General features: G+C 40.7%; 2 protein-coding genes across 4 annotated transcripts in view; one reads left to right on the forward strand and one right to left on the reverse strand.

Moving 5' to 3' along the window:
• SLC26A2 (solute carrier family 26 member 2) lies at positions 1–27,421 on the forward strand. Of its 3 annotated transcripts, XM_024247413.3 has the most exons (5): positions 28–265; positions 11,223–11,371; positions 15,516–15,685; positions 17,691–18,414; positions 20,350–27,421. In XM_024247413.3, exons 4-5 carry the CDS (start codon positions 17,716–17,718, stop codon positions 21,868–21,870), a joined length of 2,220 nt encoding a protein of 739 aa, XP_024103181.1. In that variant the 5' UTR covers positions 28–265; positions 11,223–11,371; positions 15,516–15,685; positions 17,691–17,715; the 3' UTR covers positions 21,871–27,421. The 3 variants fall into 3 exon arrangements, with proteins under 3 accessions (XP_002816123.1, XP_024103181.1, XP_054412035.1); XM_054556060.2 differs by lacking the exon at positions 15,516–15,685; XM_002816077.6 differs by lacking the exons at positions 11,223–11,371; positions 15,516–15,685 and having other exon boundaries at positions 1–265.
• The window catches only part of LOC103890749 (uncharacterized), a 16,660-nt gene continuing 13,421 nt past the window's right edge, over positions 24,693–27,931 (reverse strand). Inside the window, exon 4 of the mRNA XM_063724590.1 lies at positions 24,693–26,217. Within this exon, the coding sequence (XP_063580660.1) occupies positions 26,195–26,217 (23 nt within the window). The 3' untranslated portion in view covers positions 24,693–26,194. The remainder of the gene's footprint in view (positions 26,218–27,931) is intronic.

A 27,931-nucleotide genomic window follows, 5' to 3' on the forward strand; every position in this document is an offset into this window, starting at 1 on the left:
GTCGCTCACCCGGCAGAATCATGTGACGGCCTCGGCCGCGGGCGTTCGCACTGGCTCTGCCTCCGGCATCTCTTGGCCGGTGCGTCCTCGCCGCGCCCGTAGGTCCCGCTGGCCGGGCCCCGCCTCCTCCGGAGTCCGAGCGATGGGCGGGGAAAGGGACGAGCAGGTATAGTTCTGTCGGCGCCGCGGTGTCCACCTCAGTCCGGCCACGGTGGAAGACGCGTGCCGCGGCGCCTGGTTGCCTGGAGCGGCCCGGACCCGAGAGGTGAGAAGAGGGAAGCGGACCAGGGAAGAGGGAGGGAGCGGTGCCGGCCGCCACGCGGTCAGCGGGCCCCTCCCAGAGTCATTCTGCCTGGGTCCCCGCGCGGTAGAATCCCAGATCAGGGGTCGCCGCCGTGGAGCGGGGCGTGCGTCGGGTTATTTCCCGGGTGGTCCGGGGCCGGGCGAGTGGCGCTGCACCCTGGTGATCCGGGCCTGCCCCTCTGGCTGGCGGCTGCCCACCCGCCCTCCATCCCGCATATCTCGCCGTATCTCGCCGTGTGCCACGCACTCCGCTGCTTTTCCAGTCCTCGTTGATCCGTCTCGAACCTAGATATCTGGAATAGGGATCGAGGAGATAGGAGCCACCACCACCTCGGACAGATGGGGAAACTGAGGCCGGCACAGGCGAGACGGCTTGGTTATCTTGGTTATTAAAAATCACACACCCGATTAAGTACAAAATCAGGACCTGTTCTTTCGGACTCACACACTAAGTTGGAATTATTTCACTGGATGGATGGAAACACTGAGAAGACAGAGAGGGCCCAGAGCCTTGCCTAAAAATACACAGCAAGTCTTTTGCAGAGCTAGGACTTGTACCCAGCTCTCCAAACTCATAGACTATCAGGGTGGGCTCCTTCCTTGCACAGACTGGGGACCACAGTGAGTTAGAAACGTTCAGAACTTAAGTTGCCTTCCAGCGCCCATTCTAGTTAACCTGTTTTTTCTCCTTGTCCCCAACAGTTCTTTATGTGAAATCTACAACTAATGTGATATGCAATACTAGATTAAGCAGAACTTTTTGTTTTTGAAAATTGAATCAATAAGAAACGGAGGGCCAAAGCTGTTGGAAAGGAATGGACCCTTTAAAAACAAACAGGAATCTCAAGGCAGGATATAGCAAGGGACAGAGACTAATAGCTGTCGTTTATTGAGTAAATGCTATGTGCCAGGCACTGTGGTGGGTAGTTGTGTTAGCCTTACAAACCAGCAAGTTAGGTAATGTTACCCCATTTTACAGGTCAGAAATTGATGCTGAGTAAAGTGAAGTTTTACAAAACCATTGCCATATGACTGCTGAGCAGTATAGCTGGGATCTGAACAGAGATCTGTTTGACTTCCAGAACACATCCAGTGATTCTGCAAGTGTGGTCCTAAGCTCACTGGTTCAGCATCATCTAGGGTGTGGAGTCCTGGATCTCATCCTTGGATTTGAAGGGGTGGTCCTAAGAAGCTAACAGCTCTCTGTATTTGACAATTGTACTGTAATGTGCTGCCTCCTAGGGGAAGATCTAGAGATGAACATATTCTGGGCTAGGGGTAATTTTTGAGGGGAAAAAAACATTAATCACACTTTTTATTTATTTCTGATTTGACTTTTTTTTTTTTTTTTTTTGAGACCAGGTCTCACTCTGTCATCCAGGCTAGGAGTGCAGGGGCGCGATCTAGGCTCACTGCAGCACTGACCTCGTGGGTTCAAGCAATCCTTCCACCTCAGCCTCCTGAGTAGCTGGAACCACAGGTGCACGCTACCATACCTGGCTAGTTTTTGTAGTTTTTGTAGAGATGGTGTTTCACCATGTTGCCCAGTCAGGTTTCAAACTCCTGAGCTCAAGCAATCCTCCTGCCTTGGCCTTCCAAAGTGCTGGGATTACAGGCATGAGCCACTGTGCCCTGCCCACACTTTTATTTTTTATTTTTCCCCCATGATTGACAGAAGGATAATCACACTTTTAGTGAATGTAAACCCCCAGGCAGATGCTTGCCAAGCTTAATTTCTTGACATAAGCTTGGTTTTGGCATGTGGGGGCAGAAGAGTGGGGTTGGAGAGTTAAGTGAGAATGGGGAAAGTAACTCCTTTTTCCTTATCATATAGCTGCTAAATTCTAATTCACTCAACAGATACTTGCTAAGCATTTATTAGGTGCAAGACATGTTCAAGACACTGAGAATACAGCTTTGAACAAAACAGAGCAAGTCAGTGCCCTCATGTGAAAGACAATTAACAATGTGTAGTATGGAATGGTGAGAAAAGCTATGGAGAAAAATAAAGCAAAGGGCATAGGAGTGCAAGGCAGGGCTGGGCCCAGGAGGAAGACATGGAAATGGCAGCAATGGCAGTGGTGCTATGTTTATATATATATTTTTATTTATATATTATATATTTATATTTATATATAATGTAGTATATATTTATATTTATATATAATATAGTATATATTTATATTTATATAATATAGTATATATTTATATTTATATAATATAGTATATATATTATATATAATATATAGTATATATTTATATTATATATAATATATAGTATATATTTATATTATATATTATATATTATATATTTATTTATATATAATATATATTATATATAATATATAACATATAAAAATATATATAAATATATATTATATATTTATATATTTATATATATTTTATATATATTTATATTTTTTTATTTATATATTTATATATGTATATTTATATATTATATAAATATATAAATATATATTTATATAATATATATTTATATATTTATATTTATATATATTTATACATATATAAATATATATATATTTATTTATTTTTTGAGATGGAGTTTCACTGTTGTTGCCCAGGCTGGAGTGCGGTGACGCCATCTTGGCTCACTGCAACCTCCGCCTCCTGGGTTCAAGTGATTCTCCTTTGTCAGCCTCCCAAGTAGCTGGGATTACAGGCACATGCCACCACGCCTGGCTAACTTTTTTTTTTTTTGAGACGGAGTCTCGCTTTGTCTCCAGGCTGGAGTGCAGTGGCACGATCTTGGCTCACTGCAGACTCTGCCTCCCAGGTTCAGGTGATTCTCCTGCCTCAGACTTCCGAGTAGCTGGGCACAGGCACGTGCCACCACGTCCGGCTAATCTTTTTATTTTTAGTAGAGACGGGGTTTCACCATGTTAGCCAGGATGGTCTCAATCTCATGACCTCGTGATCCGCCTGCCTCCGCCTCCCAAAGTACTGGGATTACAAGCGTGAGCCACCGCGCCTGGCCTAATTTTTTGTATTTTTTAGTAGAGAGGGGGTTTCACCAAGTTGACCAGGCTGGTCTCGAACTCCTGGCCTCAGGTGATCCACCTGCCTTGGCCCCTCAAAGTGCTAGGATTACAGGCATGAGCCCCTGCACCCGGCCTGCTATTTTGCATATTTGTTTAACTTTTTTTTTTTTTTTTTTTTTTGTAGAGACAAGATCTTGCTACGTTGCCCAGGCTGGTCTCGAACTCCTGGCCTCAAAGTGATCTTCCTGCCTTGGCCTCCCAAAGCGCTGGTATTACAGACATGAACCACTGTGCCTGGCCTCTATTTTATATATTGTATCTAGGAAGGGACTGATTTATATAAGGTGTCATTTGAGGTTGGGCAACATGAGCAAAGGCCCCAAGGGCAAAGGCTGCTTAATATTTTCATGGACTGGTGATTGGAACACTAGTGTATAGGAGGAAGCAAGACAGTGGCAGTTTCAGGCTCATGCATAGAAGCATATACCAACGTTTTTAGACCATATCTGGTAGGAGGTAGGGAGCCAGTGCAGATTTTTGGGGAGCATATCCAAATGGTTGACCTCATCTTGCTAATGAATGCTTCTTTTGAAGAAGAGACATAGTGCTTTAAAAATGTAGGTTCAGGCTGGGCCCTTCCTTGGCTCATGCCTATAATCCCAGCAATTTGGGAGGCCGTGGCAGGCAGATCACTTGAGCTCAGGAGTTCAAGACCAGCCTGGACAACATGGCGAAAACCTGTCTCTACAAAAAATACAAAAAAATAGCTGGGCATGGTGGTGTGCACTTGTGATCCCAGCTACTCAGGAGGCTGAGGTGGGAGGATCACTTGAGCCCAGGAGGTGGAGGTTGCAGTGAGCCGAGATCATGCCACTGCACTCCAGCCTGGGTGACAGAGTGAGACCCCATCTCAAAAATAAAAATAAAAAATAGCCAGGCGCGGTGGCTCACGCCTGTAATCCCAGTACTTTGGGAGGCCGAGGCGGGTGGATCATGAGGTCAGGAGATCGAGACCATCCTGGCTAACACAGTGAAACTCTGTCTCTACTGAAAATACAAAAAATTAGCCGGGTGTGGTGGCGGGCACCTGTAGTCCCAGCTACTTGGGAGGCTGAGGCAGGAGAATGGTGTGAACCCAGGAGGAGGAGCTTGCAGTGAGCCAAGATTGCGCCACTGCACTCCAGCCTGGGCGACAGAGTGAGACTCTGTCTCAAAAATAAGAAATAAAAAAATAAAAAATAAATGTAGGTTCAGTATTAGAGGAAACTGAGTGACCATTATACAGGAACTGTGTACTATTTTTGCAACTTTTCTGCAAGTCCACAGTTATTTCAAAATAAAAAAAATTTTTTTAAATGTAGGTTCAATAAAGTGTTTAAGGCTGAACTATGCCTGCAACTTTCAAATAGTTAAAAAACAATAACAACAAAACCCATATAAGTATGGAGAGAGAGTGTGTTAACATCTTACGAATTGTAAAATTGCTAAATAGATGAATTGTTAGTATGGAAGTGTTCCATGTATCATTCTTTCAACTTTTCTGAAGATTTAAAAACAGCTTCAAAATAAGCAATCAAGCGACAGTATACGTTTGAATCAGGCAGGCTTGTTCAAGTAATGATTCCCCTACTTAAAAGCTGTGTGTGGCTGGGCATGGTGGCTCACGCCTGTAATCCCAGCACTTTGGGAGGCCAAGGTGGGCGGATCACAAGGTCTGGAGATGAGACCATCCTGGCCAACATGGTGAAACCCTGTCTCTACTAAAAATACAAAAATTAGCCGGGCATGGTGGCAGGCGCCTGTAGTCCCAGCTACTCAGGTGGCTGAGGCAGGAGAATCGCTTGAACCTGGGAGATGGAGGTTGCAGTGAGCCGAGATCACACCACTGCACTTTAGCCTGGGCAACAGAGCGAGACTCTGTCTGAAAAAAAAAAAAAAAAAAAAAAAGCTGTGTGAAGTATTGGAAAATTATTTCTAAACTACATATTCTAGTTTATTTTTATTAAAAATATATTTTTAATTTTTTTTTTCTTACACTGTAGCTCTTACCAGTCTAGTCTGAGATTTTTCCATATAAGAGAGGAGACTTACTTTGGTTGTTGACTTGTTCACATTAATGCTGGGTTAATGTTAAGACTTCAGGTTTTCCACAAACTTGAGATCTTTAGGTTGTTTTTAGGTCGACTCTAGTTTTCCTGTAATTATCTGATGTATATACACTTACAGAGACTGGCATAGGCAATCTATTAGAGGAAGAAGGTTAGGAGTCAGGATACTTGGGTTCTGGATCCGTCTCTGCCTTTAAGTAGCAAATAATTTCACTAATCTGAACCTTTATTTATTTTATTTTATTTTTTGAGACAGAGTCTTGTCTGTCGCCTAGGCTAGAGTGCAGTGGCGCAATCTCAACTCACTGCAACCTCCGTCTCCTGGGTTCAAGTGATTCTCGTGCCTCAGCCTCCCAAGTAGCAGGGATTATAGGCATGTGCTACCACGCCTGGCTAATTTTTGGATTTTTAGTAGAGATGGAGTTTCACCATGTGGGCCAGGCTGGTCTTGGACTCCTGAGCTCAAGTGATCCGCATGGAGCTCAAGTGATCCGCATGCCTCGGCCTTCCTAAGTGCTGAGATTATAGTTGTAAACCACTGGTACCCAGCTGAACTCTTATTTCTTACCAAAAAATCATGGCGGTTGGATTTCTTGATCTCTGTCTAGCTCTAAAGTCTTGTAATTCAGGAAAACTACCACTTAATGATTTGATCATTTAGTTTGAACTGTCTCATGGTTGGGACAGAGGGTTATGACTGCCTGGAGTCCAAGGCTCCTGACAACAGGTTAATTTTTCTACTGACCCTCACTGCCTGTGGTTTTAGATTGTGTTATGTGTTAAAAGCAGTTACTTAAACACAGATACACAAACACGCATATCACACCATATTTACAACAGGTTGTGAAGCTCAGTTTTAAATGGCCTAGGTTTCTTAGGAAAATCCCAGTACAGGTTGAGTATCCCTTATCTGAAATGCTTGAGACTGGCAGTGTTTCCAATTTCTGTTTTTGTTTTTTTTTTAATATTTGCTTTATACTTACTAGTTGAGCATCTCTAATCTGGAAATCCGAATTGCTCCAGTGAGCATTTCTTTTGAGCATCATGTTGGTGCTCAAAAGTTTCAGATTTTGGTGCATTTTGGATTTTGGATTTTTAGATTAGGGATACTCAACCTGTATCTGATTAATATGTCATCAGATCTATTTTAAAACTAAATATAACTGTTTTTAGAAAAATATTACAAAAAGAAATAAAACATTGCTTAGGTACTTCCTCCCAAAGTTAGTTGTGTGTGTCTGGGGACTTAAGAAATACATTTTCCAAGGCTGCGTATCCAGAGTATTGGAACATTCAGTGACGATTTCTTAGGAATTGAAATATAAACTGCAATTGAAAACAAAATGACCTAGCTGGGCACAGCAGCATGTGTCCATAATACCAGCTAATCTGGTAGCTGAAGTAGGGGATTGCTTGAGGCCAGGAGTTCAAGGCTGCAGTGAACTATGATTGCGCCTATAAATGGCCACTGCACTCCAGTCTGAGCAACAGAGTGAGACTGTGTCTCTTAAAGAAAAGAAAAAGAAAATTATGTAACAGGTTGTATTCAAACTACTCTTTTCCCCTTCAGATAAGAATTAGACTTTATAGGCCGGGCGTGGTGGCTCACGCCTGTAATCCCAGCACTTTGGGAGGCCCAGGCGGGCGGATCACGAGGTCAGGAGATTGAGACCACGGTGAAACCCCGTCTCTACTAAAAATACAAAAAATTAGCCGGGCGTGGTGGCTGGCGCCTGTAGTCCCAGCTACTCGGGAGGCTGAGGCAGGAGAATGGCGTGAACCCGGGAGGCGGAGCTTGCAGTGAGCCAAGATCACACCACTGCACTCCAGCCTGGGCGACACAGCAAGGCTCCGTCTCAAAAAAAAAAAAAAAAGAGACTTTATAGCTTTATTGTAGTATAATTGACATACAATAAACTGTACATATTTAAAAGGTACTCTCTCTCTATATATATAAAACTGTCACCACAATCAAGATAGTGAACATATCCATCGATCCCCAAAATCTCCTCATGCCCCTTTGTAATCTCTCCCTCCTACCCCTCCTTACTTCCTATCCCAAAATAGCCACTGATTTACTTTCTGTCACTATAAATTAGTGTAAACTTTTTTTCTTTCTTTCTTTTGGTGGAGGTGTCAGGAAATTAACTTGAGGACTGATTAGTTTGCATTTTGTAAAGTTTTTGTCCCTGAAATCTCCATCTAATATTAATGTAGTGTACAATGCAGTGGCATGAAATATGTGCACAATGGTGTGTAACCATTACTACTATTTATTTCCAAAACTTGAAATTGAAACTCTGTAACCAGTAACTCACCACTTCCCCCAGTGCCCAGTAAACTCTATTTTCTGTCTCTATGTATATGCCTATTCTCTCTCTCTCTCTGTGTGTGTATATATATTTTTGTTGTTGTTGTTGTTGTTGCTGTTGTTGTTGTTATTCTGTCACCTGGGCTAGAGTGCAGTGGCATGATCATAGCTCACTTCAACCTTGACCTCCTTGGCTCAAGCAATCCTCCCTCCTCAGCCTCCCAAAGTGCTGGGATTATAAGCATGAGCCACCCTGCCTGGCCCATTTTGCCTTTTCTAGATATTTTGTATAGGTGGAATCATATAATACTTGTCCTTTTGTGTCCTTTTTTTTTTTAGATCCAGGTCTTTTTTTTTTTTATTTTTTATTTGTTTGCATCGTGTCTGTCTTTTGCTTAACATAATGGTGTTAAGGTTCCTCCATGTTGTAGATGAAGAGTATCAGAACTTAATTCCTTTTTAATAGTCAAATAATATTCCATTTTATGGTTATACCATGCTTTATCTGTTCATCTGTTGATGGACACTTGGATTGTTTTCACCTTTTGGCTATTGTAAATAGTGCTGTTATGAACATTAGTATACAAATATCTGTTTGAGTTACAGTTTTTAGTCCTTTGAGTATAAGCGGAATTACTAGGTCATATAGCAGTGCTGTGTTTAACTTTTTGAGCACCCACCAAACTGTTTTTCACAGTGTTGGCACCATTTTACATTTCTACCAGCAATGTATCAAATGTGTCAACTGTCTTTTTTTTTTTAGATGGAGTCTCGCTCTGTCACTCAGGCTGGAGTGGAGTGGCGCAATCTTGGCTCACTCCAAGCTCCGCCTCCTGGGTTCATGGCGTTCTCCTGCCTCAGCTGCCTGAGTAGCTGGGACTACAGGCGCCTGCCACCATGCCCGGCTAATTTTTTTTTTTTTTTTTTGTATTTTTAGTAGAGATGGGGTTTCACCATGTTAGCCAGGATGGTCTTGATCTTGTGACCTCGTGATCCGCCTGCCTCGACCTCCCAAAGTGCTGGGATTACAGGCATGAGCCACCGCGCCTGGCCTCAACTGTCTTTTTTTTTTGAGACGGACTCTCGCTCTGTTGCCCCAGCTGGAGTGCAGTGGCGCGATCTTGGCTCACTGCAACCTCCACCTCCTGGGTTCAAGTGATTCTTTGTGCCTCAGCTTGCTGAGTAGCTGGGATTACAGGTGTGCAGGTGTGCACCACCACACCCAGCTAATTTTTGTATTTTTGGTAGAGACAGGGTTTTTGCCATGTTGCCCAGGCTGGTCTCGAACTCCTGACCTCAAGCGATTCACCCGCCTTGGCCTCCCAAAGTGCTGGGATTACAGGTGTGAGCCACTGTGCCCGGCCTCAAATGTCTTTTAAAGAAACAAAAATTTTTGTCCAACAAAAGTCAAAGCTAATTCTTCTTGGAGAAGTTTTTGTTAAAATAACTTTTTAAAATAAAAACCATTCTGTCCATCAAAAACTTTATTAAATACTTCCTGTATGTGCCTAATTCTATGCTAGGTATTATGATAGTATACAAAAAGTGTAGAACATCTTGAATAATTTTAATCTAGTTAGGAAGATAAAGCACATATTCAACAAACGTTTATTGAACATATAAATGGAATTCAGTGGAGAATGAGATACCGTAGACCTTTCCCTCCGCCCCATTTATTTTTCCAATTTTGGCTTCTCTCCTGTACTTAAGAACCACATTTCTAATTGCCTGCTGGACACACCGTCTGGACATATTATAAAAATCTCAAATCTAAAAAACCCAAAGTCAGATTTTTTGCTACTTCCTATCTTTCCATTTTCTTCTCCATCTTCCTGTATATCATCCTTCCTTTTGTGTGGTCCTTCTCAGATTTCATCTTAGATTTGTCTGTGTATGTCCTTTAATTACCATCTCTTACCTAGTTGTACCACTGAAATGGCAAACCTCCTGCCCTTTCCTGCCTTGGAGGTTAGGCCTTTGGTAACTGTAGCTTAGATGATGAACTCGTGACTTCTTGGAATTACATAAAAGCTAATCTTTCACTCCAGCCTTATCTCCTACAGCTTCGCCCTTGGAATCTAGCATGACCTTTTCCTGGGTCTTGGACTATACTGTGATCTTTCGGTTGCTTGAGTTATCTTTTCCCTTTTTATTAACGTTGCAGCTTCCTGCTTCACGTTGGCCTGCAGCGTATTCTCTACTCTCAGAATACTCTAAACCTTTCTGTTATGGTACCTAGAATGCTGTTTAAAACTGTCTTAATCCACTGATTGTGGGTAGAAATTGGATTCTTATTCATTTTAGCAAGAATTTACTGAACCTCTACTGTATGTGCTAAGCATTGTTCTTGATAGTGGAAATATAATAAGTACAAGAAAGACTGTAAATAATAGTTTTGCTTATAAGTAATATAATTTCAGAAGTCTGAAGTGCTATGAAGAAAATAAAGCCAGGTAAGGATATAGGGAATGCTGGGAAGGAGGTGTTATTTTATTTGGTTGGGATGGTCAAGGAAGGTTTCTGTGAGGAGGTGACATATAAACTGAGGCCAGGCATGGTGGCTCACACCTGTAATCCCAGCACTTTGGGAGGCAGAAGTGGAAGAATTGATTGAGCCCAGGAGTTCGAGACCAGCCTGGGAAACATAGCAAGACCCTGTCTCTATAAAGAAATAAAAACAAATTAGCCAGGTATCATGGTGTGTACCTGTAGTTCTAGCTACTTGGGAGGCTGAGGTGGGAGGATTGCTTGGGCCTAGGAGTTCAAGGCTGTAGTGAGCTATGACCATGCCACTGCACTCTAGCCTGAGTGACAGAGTGAGATCCTGTTACTAAAAAAGAAAAATAAAAGCTGAGACCCAAAGGATGAGAACATACCTGTATAGATCTGGGAGATTATTATTCTAGGCAAAGACAACTTGAGCAAGTACAGTGACCCTAAGAATGGAATCAACTTGGCATGTTCCAGCAACTGCAAGAAAGCCAGTAGGAAATAAGGGCAAAAAGGGAGGCAGTGTTCAGATCTTGTAGGCTATTAGAGTATTCCAGGTGAGAGAGGATGGTAGGACAATAGTGAGAAGTGATTGGATTACAAATAGTTTGGGCAGTGGGGAGAGGATAAGTATATTATTCAAGGCACAACAGACAGGACTTACTGATGGATTATATATGGGAGTATGGCATAGGGGAAAGAAAGATTGACACCCAGGTTTGGGGTCTAGCTTCTGATGCATTGTGTCTAGCACAGTGGTTAGCTTATAGTAGGAGCTTAAAATATGTGCATAATTTAATGAAGACCAGTACCCAGCCTCTAGGAGCCCACATAGAAAAGTTAGCCAATCCAGCTGGAGAAGGCTTGTTGACACTTGAGGACATTCATGGAGTAACCATGGGTTGCAGGCCCATTTAACACAGATGGATCTGAATTTTCCTCTGATGAGTAGTTGTCTTATCTTTTCCTCCAAAGGATCCTTTTCCTCTCACAGTATTAACTTCTCAGTCTAGGGCAAGGGCCTGGAAAGTAGCCTGTGCCATCCTGGTTGTGGGCATCAGTGAATGAAATGGAGAGGAATACAGAAGGCTTTGCTCGTCGTTGGCATCCCTGGGCCTTTATAGTGCTGTGATCTTCCCTGGACTTGTCTGACAACAGTGAGTTAGAGGATCCAATGGTACTATATACATGGAGAATCTGTCTTGGTTGTACCTGTTTACAGTTTAGTTTTCTTTTTCTTTTTCTGAGGGTCTCATTCTGTCACCCAGGCTGGAGTGCAGTGGCGTGATCTCAGCTCACTTCAGCCTCCACCTCCCAGGTTCAAGCGATTCTCCTGCCTCAGCCTCCTGAGTAGCTGGGATTACAGGTGTGCGCCGCCATGCCTGGCTGACTTTTCTATTTTTAGTAGAGACGGGTTTTTATCATCTTGCCCAGGCTGATCTCGAACTCCTGGCCTTAAGCAAGCCACCCGCCTCAGCCTCCCAAAGTGCTGGGATTACAGGTGTGAGCCACTGTGCCTGGCCTAGTTTTGTTTTTCTAAAACCACCTTCAACTATTTTTTATCTGTAAAAGACAAAAGGTAAAATATTAGTTGCTTTAGTGGAAAAAGAATGAAATAATATAACATCAGACCAGAAGATATATAATTATTTGCCAAATGAGTGATATAGTAAGTGACTTTCTCAAAATCCTTCAGGGCCTATGCATTGCCTGCAGATTCAAGTCTAACTTTCTTAACCTGGCATAAAGGGCCCTCCAGAATCCCCCTCAGGTACCTTTGTAGGCTCCTCCCACTAATCCCCCATAACCATTCTTTGTTTTAAACATAACATTCTCATTTCTGATTCTTTTCCTTCAACATTAGAACTAATTGTTGTTTGTGTTTTCTTCTCCCTTACCCATATTCCAAGTCTTCTTTCATCCTTTCAAACCTGACTTGGACTTCAGAGCCCAGGTTAGATATGTTCCTCCCTTGAAAACTTTCTAAACAAACTATTCTTAAACTCTTTCATATTTCTCCCCTGCTTAGATGCCATAATCATAGTAGTCAGCAGCTTCTAGTTTTATTTAGCAGTGAGTTTGTAGCATACATACAGAGGTAAACCAAAGCATGATTATGGAACTTTGTGGGTTCAGACTGGTGGCTGAATTAGTTCTACTTGTAGGACTGTTTCTGAGTGAATACGTAAGTTTCTAAGAGCTAGAGATGGGAAAGGACCATGGCCATGAATGTAGAGAAAGGGAGAGTTGGGAACAAGATTGTTGATATTATTACTGGATCACTTGTGTAGCAGCTAGGTGAAACTGGAATGTGTACAGTAGCTGAATTTTAAGGTGTTCAGAAATATCTGAAATTAGAGAAGCTAATTATAGATAGGTGGTAGGAATAGTACCATATTAAAAAAGGATCTATTCTTGGGATCCCAAAATATGCATTTTATTACCTTGCTCTGTCATTTATAAGCTGAATAAATTACTAAATTGGGCCAGTCCTTTCACTTTTAACCTATGTATGTCTTTATATTTCAAGTGGGTTTCAAGTAGACAGCATATACTTGGGTCTTATTTTTTAATCCTATCTCACAGTCTCCATTTTTAATTAGCATGTTTAGACCATTCATATTTAATATGATATGTTTGGATTAAACTCTACCATCTTACTGGCTGTCTTCCATTTGTTCCATCTGTTTTTTATGTTTTATCTTCCTTTTCTACTTTCTCTTGAGTTGAGAGTTTTTTATGATTCTATTTTATCTCTACTATTATTATTTATACCTTTTTAAAAATGTAGTGGTTACTCTTAGGTTTAAATGTACATGTTTAATCAGAGCCTATGTTCAAATAAGATACCATTTCACATCTAGTGTAAGACCTTACAGTTTGCTGGGCATGGTGGCTCATGCCTGTAGTCCCAGCACTTTGGGAGACCAAAGTAGGAGGATCACTTGAGCCCAGGAGTTTGAGACCAGCCTGGGCAATATAGTGAGACCTCATCTCTATTTAAAAAAATAATAATAATCAGAAAATTTTAAAAAGACTTTAAAATTTCCAATTCCCCCTCCCATTCTGTGTGGTTGTTGTCACACATTTATTTTGCATATGCTATAAAGTACATTCCCATTTTTGGTTTAAACAGTTATCTTTTAGAGCAATTAAAGATTTTTTAATTGAAAAAATGAATTTACTTTATCTTCATTTGTTCCATTTCCTGGACTTTCTTTGTTATGTAGAACTGAATTTCTGATTGGTGTATTCTTTTTGGCTAAAGAACCTTCCTGAAACTGTCTCTCTCTCTCTGTGTGTCTCTCTCTGTGTTTCTCTCTCTTTCCCCATCTCTTCTTCTCCTTCCCACTCCCTCTCTGTCTCTCTCCCTGTCTCCCTTCCTCTCTCTCTCCCCTTCCCCCCACATATATATGGTGCTGGTCTGCTGGCCTTAAATCCTGTCAGTGTTTATCTGAGAAAGTTTTTCTTTCTTTTTCATATTTTATTTTATTTTAGACAGAGTCTCCCTGTCACCCAGGCTAAAAGTGCAGTGATGTGATCACGGCTCATTGCAGCCTGAACCTCTTAGGCTCAAGCAGTCTTCCTACCTCAGCCTCCCAAGTAGCTGGGACCATAGGCACACACCACCATGCCTGGCCTCTTATCTTTTAAAATATTTTTTCTAGTTAAAGAATTCTATGTTAAAAGTTATATTTCTGGGGTCAGATGTGGTGGCTCACACCTGTAATCCTAGCACTTTGGGAGGCCAGGGTGGGAGGATCACTTGAGGCCAAGAGTTTGGGAACCAGCCTAGGGAGCTTAGTAGCAAGACCTTGTCTCTACAAAAAAATTTAAAAATTAGCCAGGTGTGGTGGTGCACACCTGTAATCCTCGCTACTCAGGAGGCTGAGGTGGGAGAATCACTTGAGCCCAGGAGTTCGAGGCCATGGTGAGCCATAATTGCATGTCACTGCACTTCAGCCTGGGCAAAAGGGCAAGACCCTATTTCTATAAAAGATATATATTTCTTTGATATAAAGATACCACTCTATCATGTTCTGGCCTCCATGATTTCCAATAAGAAGTCTGCTATAATTCTTATTTTTGTTTCTGTATAAGTAATATATGCTTTTTCTTTGTCTTCAGGATTTTCTCTTTATCTTTTGTTTTCAGCAGCTTGAATGTCATGTGTAGGTGAGGGTTTTTGTTTTCTTTTTGTTTTTATATTTACTCTTCTTGGAATTCTCTGAGATTCTTGGAGATAGATTATATATTATATATATATATGTATTTTTTTTTTTTGAGACAGAGTTTTGCTTTGTCACCATGCTGGAGTACAGTGGCGCGATCTTGGCTCACTGCAGCCTCCGCCTCCCAGGTTCAAGCAATGCTCCTGCCTCAGCCTCCCGAGTAGCTGGGACTACAGGAGCACACCACCATGCCCAGCTAATTTTTGTATTTTTTTTAGAAGAGACGGGGTTTCACCATGTTGGCCAGGATGGTCTTGATCTCTTGACCTTGTGATCTGCCTGCCTTGGCCTCCGGAAGTGTTGGAATTACAGGTGTGAGCCACTGCGCCCGGCCTTTTTTTTTTTTTTTTTTTTTTTTTGGGAAGGAATTGTCCTCTTGCTGTCCAGACAGGAGTGCAATGGCGTGATCTCGGCTCACTGCAACCTCCAGTTCCTGGGTTCCAGCGATTCTCCTGCCTCGGCCTCCCGAGTAGCTGGGATTACAGGCGTGTGCCACCACGCCCGACTAATTTTGTATTTTTAGTAGAGACCGAGTTTCACCATGTTGGTCATGCTGGTCTCGAACTCCTGGCCTCAGGTTACTTGGATCTATATTTTGATGTCTGTTATTAATTTTGGAAATTTCTTGGCCATTATATCTTGAAATATTTCTTCTGCCCATTCTCTCTCTTCTTTTGGTATTCTAATTATACATATGTTTGATACTTTGATGTGTCCCACAGCTCTTGGATGTTATGTTACATTGTTGATATTGGGGGTTTTTTGTTTTGTTTAATTACTTAAACTGTTTCTGCGTTTTAGTTTAGCTAATTTCTGTTTATCTGTCTTTGAGTTCATTGAGTCTTTCTTTGGCTTTCAGGTCTACTAATGATCCTATCGAAGGCATTCATCATCTCTGTTACTGTGTTTTTCACTTTTAGCATTCCTTATTTGATTTTTTCTTACAGTTTCCATTTCTTTGTTTTACTTTCTATATGAATTTTTATCTATATTCTTCCCAGATAGCAGCCATACTGGGCAAGATTTGGATTCCCTTAGTTTTTTCTTATGTCTCTTTTGCATATCTTAGGTTTGGAAAAACCTTTTCACCCAGAAATCACCAAGAGCTCTCCAAAATAGGACGTTGGTGCACTCAAGCTAGCTCTAGAAAGCAGAAAATGACAGGAGCGTCACAGACTGGTTGCATTGTAGAGCAAAGAGCTGCTGGGTGTATCCATCAACCTGATTGATTTTCTCAGGGTCAGTGGTCACCTACGTCTATTCTTTCTTTCCTTATCTACTTCAGAAGACCATCAAAATATTTACTCATGTTAAACCTAAACAAAATGAATATGGGTTACTTTTACATATCTTGTGTTCTTGAATAAGTCATAGGTCCTGGATTTTGGCAGTTTGGTAACATTAGGTTTATAGAACCTCACAAGGGCCCATTTTTCTGTCAGTTCCAAAACAAGAAACTTCCTGAGTCCTTCATCTAAAATATATTGTCTCGGCTGGGTGTGGTGGCTCGTGCCTGTTATCCCAGCACTTTGGGAGGCTGAGGCGGATGGATCACCTGAGGTTAGGAGTTCGAGACCAGCCTGACCAATATGGTGAAACCCTGTCTCTACTAAAAATGCAAAAATTAGCTGGGCGTGGTGGCATGCACCTGTAATCCCAGCTACTCAGGAGGCTGAGATAAGAGAATTGCTTGAACCCAGGAGGTGGAGGTTGTAGTGAGCTGAGATTGCACCACTGCACTCCAGCCTGGGCGACAGAGTGAAACTCTCTCTCAAAAAAAAAAAAAAAATTGTCTCTATCTGGCCACAGTCACAAATGTTTGTTCATTTGTTCATTCATTCATTCAAATGTTTTGTAAGCCTGCTGTCTCAGCATTACTACATTCAGATTACACTGATGAACAAGATGTCTTTCCTCCAGGAGCTAGAGAGATTCCTACTTCACTAATACAAGAGTGTGGTTAGTACTCTAATGGAGGTGCAACATGCTGTGGGACACAGAGGGTGTAGTATTTCATTTGGGCTAGGGGAGATTGGTTAGTGCTTTCTGGAAAAGGTAGCATTGTAACTGGGTTTTAAAAAATTATTAGGATCTTGACAGGTAAAGAGGTGGATGGCCATTCTAAGCTAAGTAAACAGCTTATGTAAAGGCACGAATTCATGAAGTGTTTGGTAAACAATTTATGCTCTATTCCTTTGAGAGCCTGGTTCATTTTCTTCTCTTACTCCGGTTATTAGACTTATTATTTGTGTTGTCCTTTCTCTTTTTCTGGCTATTTTTATCTCCTTTCTTTTCCTGTAGTTCCTAGTGGTAGGTCTTATGGCATTAGTTTTATAGTCTAGGACACAGAGATGAAGGATCACCTGTATTGCCTCCAAGTGGAAGTGCAGGGCAATGTTATTTCTCTATTTAACTTGTGTTTCAGAGTGTGTCGTTAGAATAGTAAAGTGAATCTTGTATGAATGTAGGCCCTGCCCACAGGGCAGATGACTCCATACTAGAACATAGTGGAATAGACAAAAACCTTCTACAGCATGTATGAGACAGTTGGTCCATTGACCCTCTTCATGCCCTTTACATTCAGCACCCTCATATTGACTTCTCTCTCCTCTTTCCTACCAAGCAAGGGAGTACTGTTCAAAGACACAAATGCATTCTGCCCTAGTTTCTTTTTATTGCTAAAAACATTTATCTTTACCCTGCAACCTACTTTTTCTTCTATTTATTTTCAACATTTAGCAGGTTGCTTAAAAAGGGACCAAAAAATAAAAAAGGACCATCTTCCTTGTTTCAGGGACTGGTAGGCAGGGGTTAAGTTTAAGTTAGGGGTTAAGACCAGATCCTATTTTGCAGTCTGCCTGGGAGGTGAAAAACCTGGGAAGAAGACCACTGGTAGCATATGTATGGAAAGGAGACAGGCTGCCCTTACATCTTTTCTGGAGGAAAAACTGCCGGGGGAGCCAGGCATATATGGAGAAGAATCCTTAATGGTTTATACTCTTGGGAAGTCCTGTACCCAGCCAGTTATTTGCTTTGACTTGGCTGTTTAAGGTCTGGTTCTGGTCTTTTTTTTTTTCCCCTAACCAAGACAAATGAGGCTCAATTAAGGAAAAGGAACATAAGATACCTATTCCAAAACTGAATTCCTTTCCAAAACTCTCATGAAATGACAAGTAGAATTGTTAGTATATGTGAGCACTGAGAATTACTTTATTGATGAACACTGGTATTTTCTCTGGTGTAGGAAGCTGAACCATCTATCTCCAGACATGTCTTCGGAAAGTAAAGAGCAACATGACCTTTCACCCAGAGACTCAGCTGAAGGAAATGACAGTTATCCATCTGGGATCCATCTGGAACTTCAAAGGGAATCAAGTACTGACTTCAAGCAATTTGAGACCAATGATCAATGCAGACCTTATCATAGGATCCTTATTGAGCGTCAAGAGAGATCAGATACAAACTTCAAGGAGTTTGTTATTAAAAAGCTGCAGAAGAATTGCCAGTGCAGTCCAGCCAAAGCCAAAAATATGATTTTAGGTTTCCTTCCTGTTTTGCAGTGGCTCCCAAAATACGACCTAAAGAAAAACATTTTAGGGGATGTGATGTCAGGCTTGATTGTGGGCATATTATTGGTGCCCCAGTCCATTGCTTATTCCCTGCTGGCTGGCCAAGAACCTGTCTATGGTCTGTACACATCTTTTTTTGCCAGCATCATTTATTTTCTCTTGGGTACCTCCCGTCACATCTCTGTGGGCATTTTTGGAGTACTGTGCCTTATGATTGGTGAGACAGTTGACCGAGAACTACAGAAAGCTGGCTATGACAATGCCCATAGTGCTCCTTCCTTAGGAATGGTTTCAAATGGGAGCACATTATTAAATCATACATCAGACAGGATATGTGACAAAAGTTGCTATGCAATTATGGTTGGCAGCACTGTAACCTTTATAGCTGGAGTTTATCAGGTAAGGAGCAATGAAACAATTGGTTTTTTCTAGAAAAGTAATCTAGTACATGAAATCTCATATCTGTAAGGGATCTGAGGAATCACAATAATTAAAGGTATCATTTATTGAGAGTTCAGGATATATGAAGGGTAGAGGCAAAATTCAAACCCTAACCTAACTCCGCAGGTAATATAAGGCTGGTTCATTGGACCTCCACCACCCAGTACAACTCCTTAATTTTACATGTCAGAAAATCTTGGCTTTGCTTGAGATTATTTGTGGCTGGTTATTGGCAGAGTCGGCATTAGCAGTTAGGCAAGTGGGTAACAGAATGGGGGTGAGAGTGCAGGAGTTTCTCACTTTTTTTTTTTTTCTGGAGACAGGGTCTCACTCTGTCACGCTGGAATGCAGTGGCACTATCTTAGTTCACTGCAACGTCCGCCTCCCTGGCTCAAGCAGTCCTCCTACCTCAACCTCCTGAGTAGCTAGGACTACAGGCACATGCTACCATGCCTGGCTAATTTTTATTATTTTTTTATTTTTATTTATTTAATTTTTTTGTAGAGACAGGGTTTTGCCACGTTGCCCAGGCTGGTTTCAAACTCCTGAGCTCAAGCAATCCTCCCGTCTTGGCCTCCCAAAGTGCTGGGATTATGGGCATGAGCCACCACACCCAGCCTCAAATTCTAAATGTCTCTTACCTTCCATTAAAATTGCTGATCTATTGAGCAACTCTTACTAAAGGTAGTGGTTGTCTTGGATTGTAGGGGAGGGAGGGAAAAAGTTGGGGACCACAGTTTCATATTATCAGCCAGGAGAAAGGATAAGAAATCAAATTCTTGAGTCTCCCATAGAATCCACTAATCTGTCATTATCATCATGCCCCTGGCTTTTGGCATCCAGGAGTCAGTGCCAGGATTAAACCTCTAATGCAGGCATTTCAAACCAACAAGGGAAGGGGAAGAGTAGCTCATTTTAGTTGGTGCTCGGATGAGTGGGGAGGGAGAGTGAAGATGGTGTGAAGATGAGCTGTCTACTCATATATAATGGTAAATAATAAGTCTACTTACTTATTTATTATTTATTCATTTATTTATAAAGAGACAGGGTCAGTGACCAAACTCCTGGGCTCAAGTGATCCTCCCAACATTGCCTCCCCAAATGCTGGGATTACAGGCATGAGCCATCACGCCCAACCAACTTTTGCCTTTTTGTTAGTATGTCTCACCAAGAAGGAAGAAGGCATAACAATTCTGAAAACTTATTAGACAGAGGAAAATATAAAGAAGTAAAAATGCAGAATTTTTATTAATATGGGAGACAGTGTGGCATAATTACATATTATACTGCATGAGAATGGTTTCTTAGTATGAGGTTAAAGATAAATCTACAATAATTTTTAAAGTGTGATTCTACTTGATGTAAATCTAATTTTTTGTTTTACCAATTAAAACTTCACTTGTACACTTGCTCTTAGCCAAGAGGCTGAGAAGCAGTAAGACTTCACTTTTACAGTAGTGATTTGTAATTTAAGGAAAATACATGGTTTCTTAACTAGAAGAATTTTTTCCAATTTGAAGTTTTCTTGTGGATCCTTGAGAATGTTTTTCTTTTAAAAGAGGTCTGTTCTTTGTGATGAGAAGAATGAAAAAAAAAAAAAACGTCTGAACCTTATTCAAGTTTAAGAAACATTGTATGAAAAGAAAGAAATCCAAAGTTCCTGTCTCACCTGGGTTAATAAGTAACAGTGTGACCTTGGGCAAGTTGCTTAGCCCTTTAAATATAATTTTCCTCTTTGTAAAATGAGAAGATTGATATATGATTGTGTTTATTCTAGCTCTGACATTCTGTAATGCTCTGATAATATGTCTCCATGTAAGAAATGTCAGGATTATATAAAATTTAGAAGTTCTTTTCCATTTATATTTAACACTTCTATATCTTTCCTTCCAGGTAGCGATGGGCTTCTTTCAAGTGGGTTTTGTTTCTGTCTACCTCTCAGATGCCTTGCTGAGTGGATTTGTCACTGGTGCCTCCTTCACTATTCTTACATCTCAGGCCAAGTATCTCCTTGGGCTCAACCTTCCTCGGAGTAATGGTGTGGGCTCATTCATCACTACCTGGATACATGTCTTCAGAAACATCCATAAGACCAATCTCTGTGATCTTATCACCAGCCTTTTGTGCCTTTTGGTTCTTTTGCCAACCAAAGAACTCAATGAACACTTCAAGTCCAAGCTTAAGGCACCAATTCCTGTTGAACTTGTTGTTGTTGTAGCAGCCACATTAGCCTCTCATTTTGGAAAACTACATGAAAATTATAATTCTAGTATTGCTGGACATATTCCCACTGGGTTTATGCCACCCAAAGTACCAGAATGGAACCTAATTCCTAGTGTGGCTGTAGATGCAATAGCTATTTCCATCATTGGTTTTGCTATCACTGTATCACTTTCTGAGATGTTTGCCAAGAAACATGGTTACACAGTCAAAGCAAACCAGGAAATGTATGCCATTGGCTTTTGCAATATCATCCCTTCCTTCTTCCACTGTTTTACTACTAGTGCAGCTCTTGCAAAGACATTGGTTAAAGAATCAACAGGCTGCCATACTCAGCTTTCTGGTGTGGTAACAGCCCTGGTTCTTTTGTTGGTCCTCCTAGTAATAGCTCCTTTATTCTATTCCCTTCAAAAAAGTGTCCTTGGTGTGATCACAATTGTAAATCTACGGGGAGCCCTTCGTAAATTTAGGGATCTTCCCAAAATGTGGAGTATTAGTAGAATGGATACAGTTATCTGGTTTGTTACTATGCTGTCCTCTGCACTGCTAAGTACTGAAATAGGCCTACTTGTTGGGGTTTGTTTTTCTATGTTTTGTGTCATCCTCCGCACTCAGAAGCCAAAGAGTTCATTGCTTGGCTTGGTGAAAGAGTCTGAGGTCTTTGAATCTGTGTCTGCTTACAAGAACCTTCAGACTAAGCCAGGCATCAAGATTTTCCGCTTTGTAGCCCCTCTCTACTACATAAACAAAGAATGCTTTAAATCTGCTTTATACAAACAAACTGTCAACCCAATCTTAATAAAGGTGGCTTGGAAGAAGGCAGCAAAGAGAAAGATCAAAGAAAAAGCAGTGACTCCTGGTGGAATCCAGGATGAAATGTCAGTGCAACTTTCCCATGATCACTTGGAGCTGCATACTATAGTGATTGACTGCAGTGCAATTCAATTTTTAGATACAGCAGGGATCCACACACTGAAAGAAGTTCGCAGAGATTATGAAGCCATTGGAATCCAGGTTCTGCTGGCTCAGTGCAATCCCTCTGTGAGGGATTCCCTAACCAACGGAGAATATTGCAAAAAGGAAGAAGAAAACCTTCTCTTCTATAGTGTGTATGAAGCGATGGCTTTTGCAGAAGTATCTAAAAATCAGAAAGGAATATGTGTTCCCAATGGTCTGAGTCTTAGTAGTGATTAATTGAGAAAGTAGATAGAAAAATGTCTAGCCAATAGGTTAAAATTTCAAGTGTCCAACATTTCCCAGTTCCACAGTGGAAAATTTTGCACACTTGAAATTTTAACCAAGTGGCTAGATATTATTCCTCCTTTGAAGCTAATGGCATTTGTATATACACACTGCAGCAGAGCTTGTAGCTGGACAGAGTCAAAAAGAAGAAAATACGGTTTCAGGCTTTCTTGCAGATATGAAGCATTCTTGGAATGCAATAAGTATGTATTGAACTGTACTGTAAAGTAGCTCCAAAACTTAATTACTCTCCTGTTTTAGGGGTTATACATTTGGACTGTTCATTCTCCAAGAGATGAAGCGGTGAAGTTGGGATTTGCATTGGAAGTGCTGTAGACTTCTTTATGTGGCTCAGCGGAGAGAGGGAAAGAATGTTGTACCTGCTCTAGTACCATAGGTCAAGAGGCTTCTGGATCACAAAGTCATAACTAGACAGGTTTGTTCTTGTAGTTTTCTATCCCCAGTCTTTGCTCCCCAGATGGCAGTAGTTTTTAGTAGGAAAGTGCCATTCCTCTCCTTAAGGCACAGTCTCATCAGAAGTCTAACACCTGGGCAGGTTTATAACATCCTGAGAGCCAGCCTGACATTAGACAGAATACCCTTTGTAATACATTGGAAATTTTTACTCATGCCTTTTTGTTTAGGATAAATAGGTAAGCACAAAGAGCTCTTCAAAATCAGAAAAAACAATAGGAGTCCTTCCTTGTCTTTTCTGTGATCTCTGTCCTTGTTTCTGAGACTTTCTCTACCTTTAAGCTCTATTTTAGCTTTCAGTTATTCTAGTTTGTTTCACACGGAATCTGTCCTAAACTGGTGTTTTTGTCAGTGACAGTCTTGCCAGTCAGCAATTTCTAACAGCATTTTAAATGAGTTTGATGTACAGTAAATATTGATGACAATGACAGCTTTTAACTCTTCAAGTCACCTAAAGCTATTATGCAGAAGGATTTAGAAGGATCACATTCATAAAACCCAAGTGCTATGGGTGTATTCATGATAGCTGGCCCACAGATCATGAATTAAGGAGGAATTTGCTTTCAAAAAGCAAGAATGTCCAGCACTGAAAGTTTATAGTTTTATATTTGGACCTTGAAAGGTAAGAAAAAACCAGGTTCTCCAAAGTTAGGAATAGGGAACTAATTTATGAAACAGCCATCTTTAAAAAAAAAAAAAAGCAAACTTCAAAAGTACAAAATCATTTTTCAGTCTGTTCCCAGTTTCTAAACAATTTTAAATATTTATGAGAAGCAAACCCTATGTGTAGGGCATCTGTTGGAGTGGGATGCTTTTAGACGTATATTAAGTATGTACATGTTTAATATGTATATTTAAAATGCATATATATTTTATTATATCTATATTATCCTATATAGATATATGTAACTTAGCTTTATTGTTAGCTCCGTAAGCTGCCAGTGTTGCTTTTCTGTTGGTAGAGCTCTCCCATTTGGTGACATGGAAAATACCTTTCCATTATCACAACAAAGCAGTTGCTCAGTAGAAAGTCTGGATTTCTGTCTTATAGGTGATTTACATTATAATTAAGTGTAGGCCTCCTGAATTTTGACATCCTTTTAGAACTTGGGTCTGGAATTCCAGAAATGTTCATTGCTGCTTGTATTTGTGCTTGTTTGTTTTTAGCCAGTATTTGCCCTTTCTATCCAGCCTTATGAATAATAGCAGTAAAATCACAGTATCTTGGTCAGTCTTTATTTTTTTCCTTTTTTCTTTTTTAAGAGACAGTCATCCAGGCCAGAGTGCAGTGTGATCATAGCTTACTGAAGCTTCCAACTCCTGGGCTCAACTGATCCTTCCATTTTGGCCTCCTGAGTAGCTAGACCATAGGTATGCATCACCACACCCTGCTAATTTTTAAAATTTTTTCTAGAGAGGGGGTCTCACTGTGTTGCCCAGGCTGGTCTCAAACTCCAGGCTCAAGCAATCCTTCAGCCTCAGCCTCCAGAGTGTTGGGATTACAGGCGTGAGCCACTGCACTTGGCCAAGTTATTTGTTTTTAATCTCTCTTGCCCTTCTCCCAAGGCAGGCTTAAGTTGAGACTATTATAAGTGTCTAATACCCTGTAACAGAGTAACGAGTACATGCTTAAGATGTTATAATTAGCCAACACCAACACAGCAAAAAATATAATTCCAGCCAAAGACTTTGGAAAATCCCTCAGAAGGAGGGATAACAGGATTTGACCTTTACCAGCGATTTCTGTCCATATGTGGATGTAAACAGTTCTGGAACGTTATGCATGCAGTTAGCAAATCCTTGAATTATGTTCTGGTTTGTACTTGTCCCATCCATCCAAACAAACAAGAGATTCTGCTTTTGGTAGCCATCTGTAGAAACATTTAAGATGTCACTAGAATTTACATTTCATCCTCTCTACTTGGGTTGAGGTTGCCTATACTTGCATTTTGTTAAAATGTTTTGGTTGCTGATATTCAGAGGAATCAAACCTGGAACCAAAGCCTAATTTGCCAATAAAAAAACTTTTTGGCCAGGCGCGGTGGCCCATGCCTGTAATCCCAGCACGTTGGGAGGCCAAGGTGGGTGGATCACCTGAAGTCAGGAGTTCGAGACCATCCTGGCTAACACTGTGAAACCCCGTCTCTACTAAAAATACAAAAAATTAGCTGGGCGCGGTGGCACACGCCTGTAGTCCCAGCTACTCAGGAGGCTAAGGCAGGAGAATTACCTGAACCCGGGAGGCGGAGGTTGCAGTAAGCCGAGATTGTGCCACTGGACTCCAGCCTGGGTGACAGAGCGAGACTCCGTCTCAAACAAACAAACAAAAAACTGTTTTCATTTGCTCTCTTGACCAAAGGATAGGACTTTTAGTTCATTAAGCATTATTTTAAACACTATATTGATACAAAAATACCTTGCTTACTCTAAACTTTAGAGTCTAAATGAAGCATTTTCTCAGTACAAAATTCTGAATATCATAAAATGGTTATTTAATTGAAACATAGTGTGGTATACTCTTGATGGTTAGAACTCTTACAGCCTTATTTATTTTTAAATTTGTTACAGCCAAAGGGTTGGAATGTGCCAGTGCACAGGTAGACTAAGGAAAACATTATAGAGGAGTGAAGAGAACAGACCATTGAAAAGACTATTATCTGACCAGTGGAGGCAGAAAAGAGAGGAACCCAGTTGAATAGGATCCAATCCCTGGTTAGCCCCCAAACAATAATAGGGAGACAAGGATTAGGAGCCATTCTCTGAGAGCAAGGTCTCTTTCTAGAGCAAATTTCTCTTTCTAGAAGGGGAGGGTCACAGGGTCACAGATTCACCAAAGCTGAAAGGGCTGAGGAGCTCATGGTAGCCTGGGTTGACCTACTCTGGAGCATGGTGTCTTCCTTCTAAACTGAGTGACTAGTACTATCTGTGCCTCTGATGGTAATAAAACTGACATGTCTAATTTTTTTTTTAAGTAGGACCAAAGGAAAACAAGATTTAGATAGTCTGACTTTGCTTTTGAACAACAGACATTGCAAGTCAAAATTGTTGTCAAATTTACATATGGTAAATGATGAACTTTAAAAATGTGTCCAGGTGTTAGATGAGTTCATTAGACTCTTTTAATACTAATGACTAGTACGTTTTAATAAGAACAGCCATTCTCTGCTGCAATATTCCCATAGTAAGTGGTCATTTAAGAACATGTTAGGGTTAGCCCTGATCTGAATATAAAAGTGAGAAAAGGGCTACAGTGCATTTCTTGGTAACTTAAATTGAGTCTTGAAGTTACAACGATCCATTCGAGTTCTGTGATCCTTATTGTTCTTAATTGTGTTTCTCTATGTATTGTTACAGATGAGCCATACGTTTCTTTGTATCAATGTAGACATTACTTCAGATACCTCTGAGGACCTACCCAGCAGTCTAGGACCCTGGGCCAAGTGCTGGGACTATGGTACTAAATCCAGTAGATGGGCTGTGTAGTAACTCTCCCAGGGAACACACTAGGTTACTTAGGGAAGTGCTTTGTGGAGCATGTTGAAGCTTTGAGATCTGAGCAGGAGGCAGTGATGTCCCTGGTCTATTCAGGGAAAGATTTCAGTGTGAAATGGTAAACATCCAATTGACAGGATTTAGATTTTGCTTAGTTTTTCTGCTTTTTAATGTTTCTATCCCCCATCTCAGTGTTTTCTTTATCCATTCTAGTGATGCCTTATTTGAAACTGGGCTTAAACTGCAAAAAGAATGAAGTTGGATTTAGGAAGCTGTTAGATCATTGAGTGGTGTTGAGAGTGAAGTTTCACTAGCAGTGAAGTTTCCTTGAGCCTAAAATAAAAAAAAAAAATTAAAAAGAATCAGTTTTTTTAATTAAAAATATAGAAAGCTGTTAGGCTCCTAATTTGTGGGGTTTTTTTTGTAAAAACAGTTTAGATAATCCTGAATGGAATCATTAACTTGGTTGCTAATTACAAGAATGAAAATTATAATGGAAAAGGACAAAAAAAGGTTTGTTATTATAGTCCATGTATTAAAATACTATTGAAATACGTTAAAGGTAAATTTTTAAGGTTTAAAAAAATTTAGTAACTTACAGGGATGGAGAATTTAGATGTCAGAGGTGGGGAGATTTATTTTTATAAGGTAATTTTTATCCTGATAAGGACTTTAAAAAAAAGTTTTGCAACTGAAATTTTAAAGTAAACATGTTAAGTACAGTTAAAAAGTAAAATAAGAATTATAGTAAATAGTGGATTCTCTGGTGTGTATTTTTTATCTTAGTGTTGTAAAATTGGAAAAGAATGGACTGAAGTCTAAAAACTGGAATAATGAAGGACACTAAATGCCTTTATTGTAGATACTATGTTTGTAAGTCTATAGATAAGCAACTTAAGCCAAAAAGGTCTTTCAACTGAAGCTTTAATCAACTTATTTTGGAGACATTCTCTTCCCTTATCTCATGCGCCATCCCTAAAATAATAAGATACATGGGATCAAACAGCCCTTTCCTTTTCAACACAAATCAGTTGGAAAAATTATGGTTTGAGTCCTGTTGCTGCCATGGCTTCTGTTTCTCAGAAATGAGTGTGTATGAACATACCAATCTATGTAATAGGCTACCTTTTTTTGTCTTCTTTGGAACTTTGTACACAAACCAAGACAATATCAGGGTGACAGGTGAATGAACTTAAATTCTCAGTCTTGTCTATTCACCAAAAAGTATACTGCCTGTTTTTTCTTTAGTTATTCAAGGTTAATGACTTTTAGGAACATGTTTTATACTGTATTTTTTAATTAAAGCAAGTGCCTTGATGTAATTCCATGTAAATCATTGCTTAACCCTCTTATGGGATGAGGATGAGTTATTAATGTATTGCAGCCTACTGGAAAGGAGGGGGAGTTGGTTAATAGCAGATACTTTTCTTCTAGAAGCTTATGTTTTATGCTGTTTATTATGTAAGATCCTGTATGTGTGTTGAGATTTAGAGGTTTCATTTATTTTGTCTGCTAATAAATTGTTACTCTAATAATACATTACTCTGTATTTAAATTATGTAAGTGCAAGGAGTGTTCTGACTAAAACACATTTAGGCCCCAGCGAGTTTTAAAATACCATCTGTTGGCCAGGCTCAGTGGCCCACACCTATAATCCCAGCATTTTGGGAGGCCGAGGCGGGTAGATCGCCTGAAGTCAGGAGTTCAAGACCAGCCTGGCCAACGTGGTGAAACCCCGTCTCTACTAAAAATGCAAAAACTAGCTGGGTTTGGTGGTGCACACCTGTAGTCCCAGCTACTCAGGAGGCTGGGGCATGAGAATTGCTTGAACCTGGGAGGCAGAGGTTGCAGTGAGCCAAGATCACACCACTGCACTCCAGGCTGGGTGACAGAGTGAGACTCTGTCTCAAAAAAGTACATAAATAAAATAAAATATCATCTGTTAGGCTGGGTGTGGTGGCTCATGCCTGTAATCCCAGCACTTTGGGAGGCTGAGGCAGGTGGATCATGAGGTCAGGAGTTCAAGACCAGCCTGGCCAAGATGGTG

Source organism: Pongo abelii, chromosome 4 (assembly GCF_028885655.2).
Source record: "Pongo abelii isolate AG06213 chromosome 4, NHGRI_mPonAbe1-v2.0_pri, whole genome shotgun sequence".
Taxonomy (NCBI): Eukaryota; Metazoa; Chordata; class Mammalia; order Primates; family Hominidae; genus Pongo; species Pongo abelii.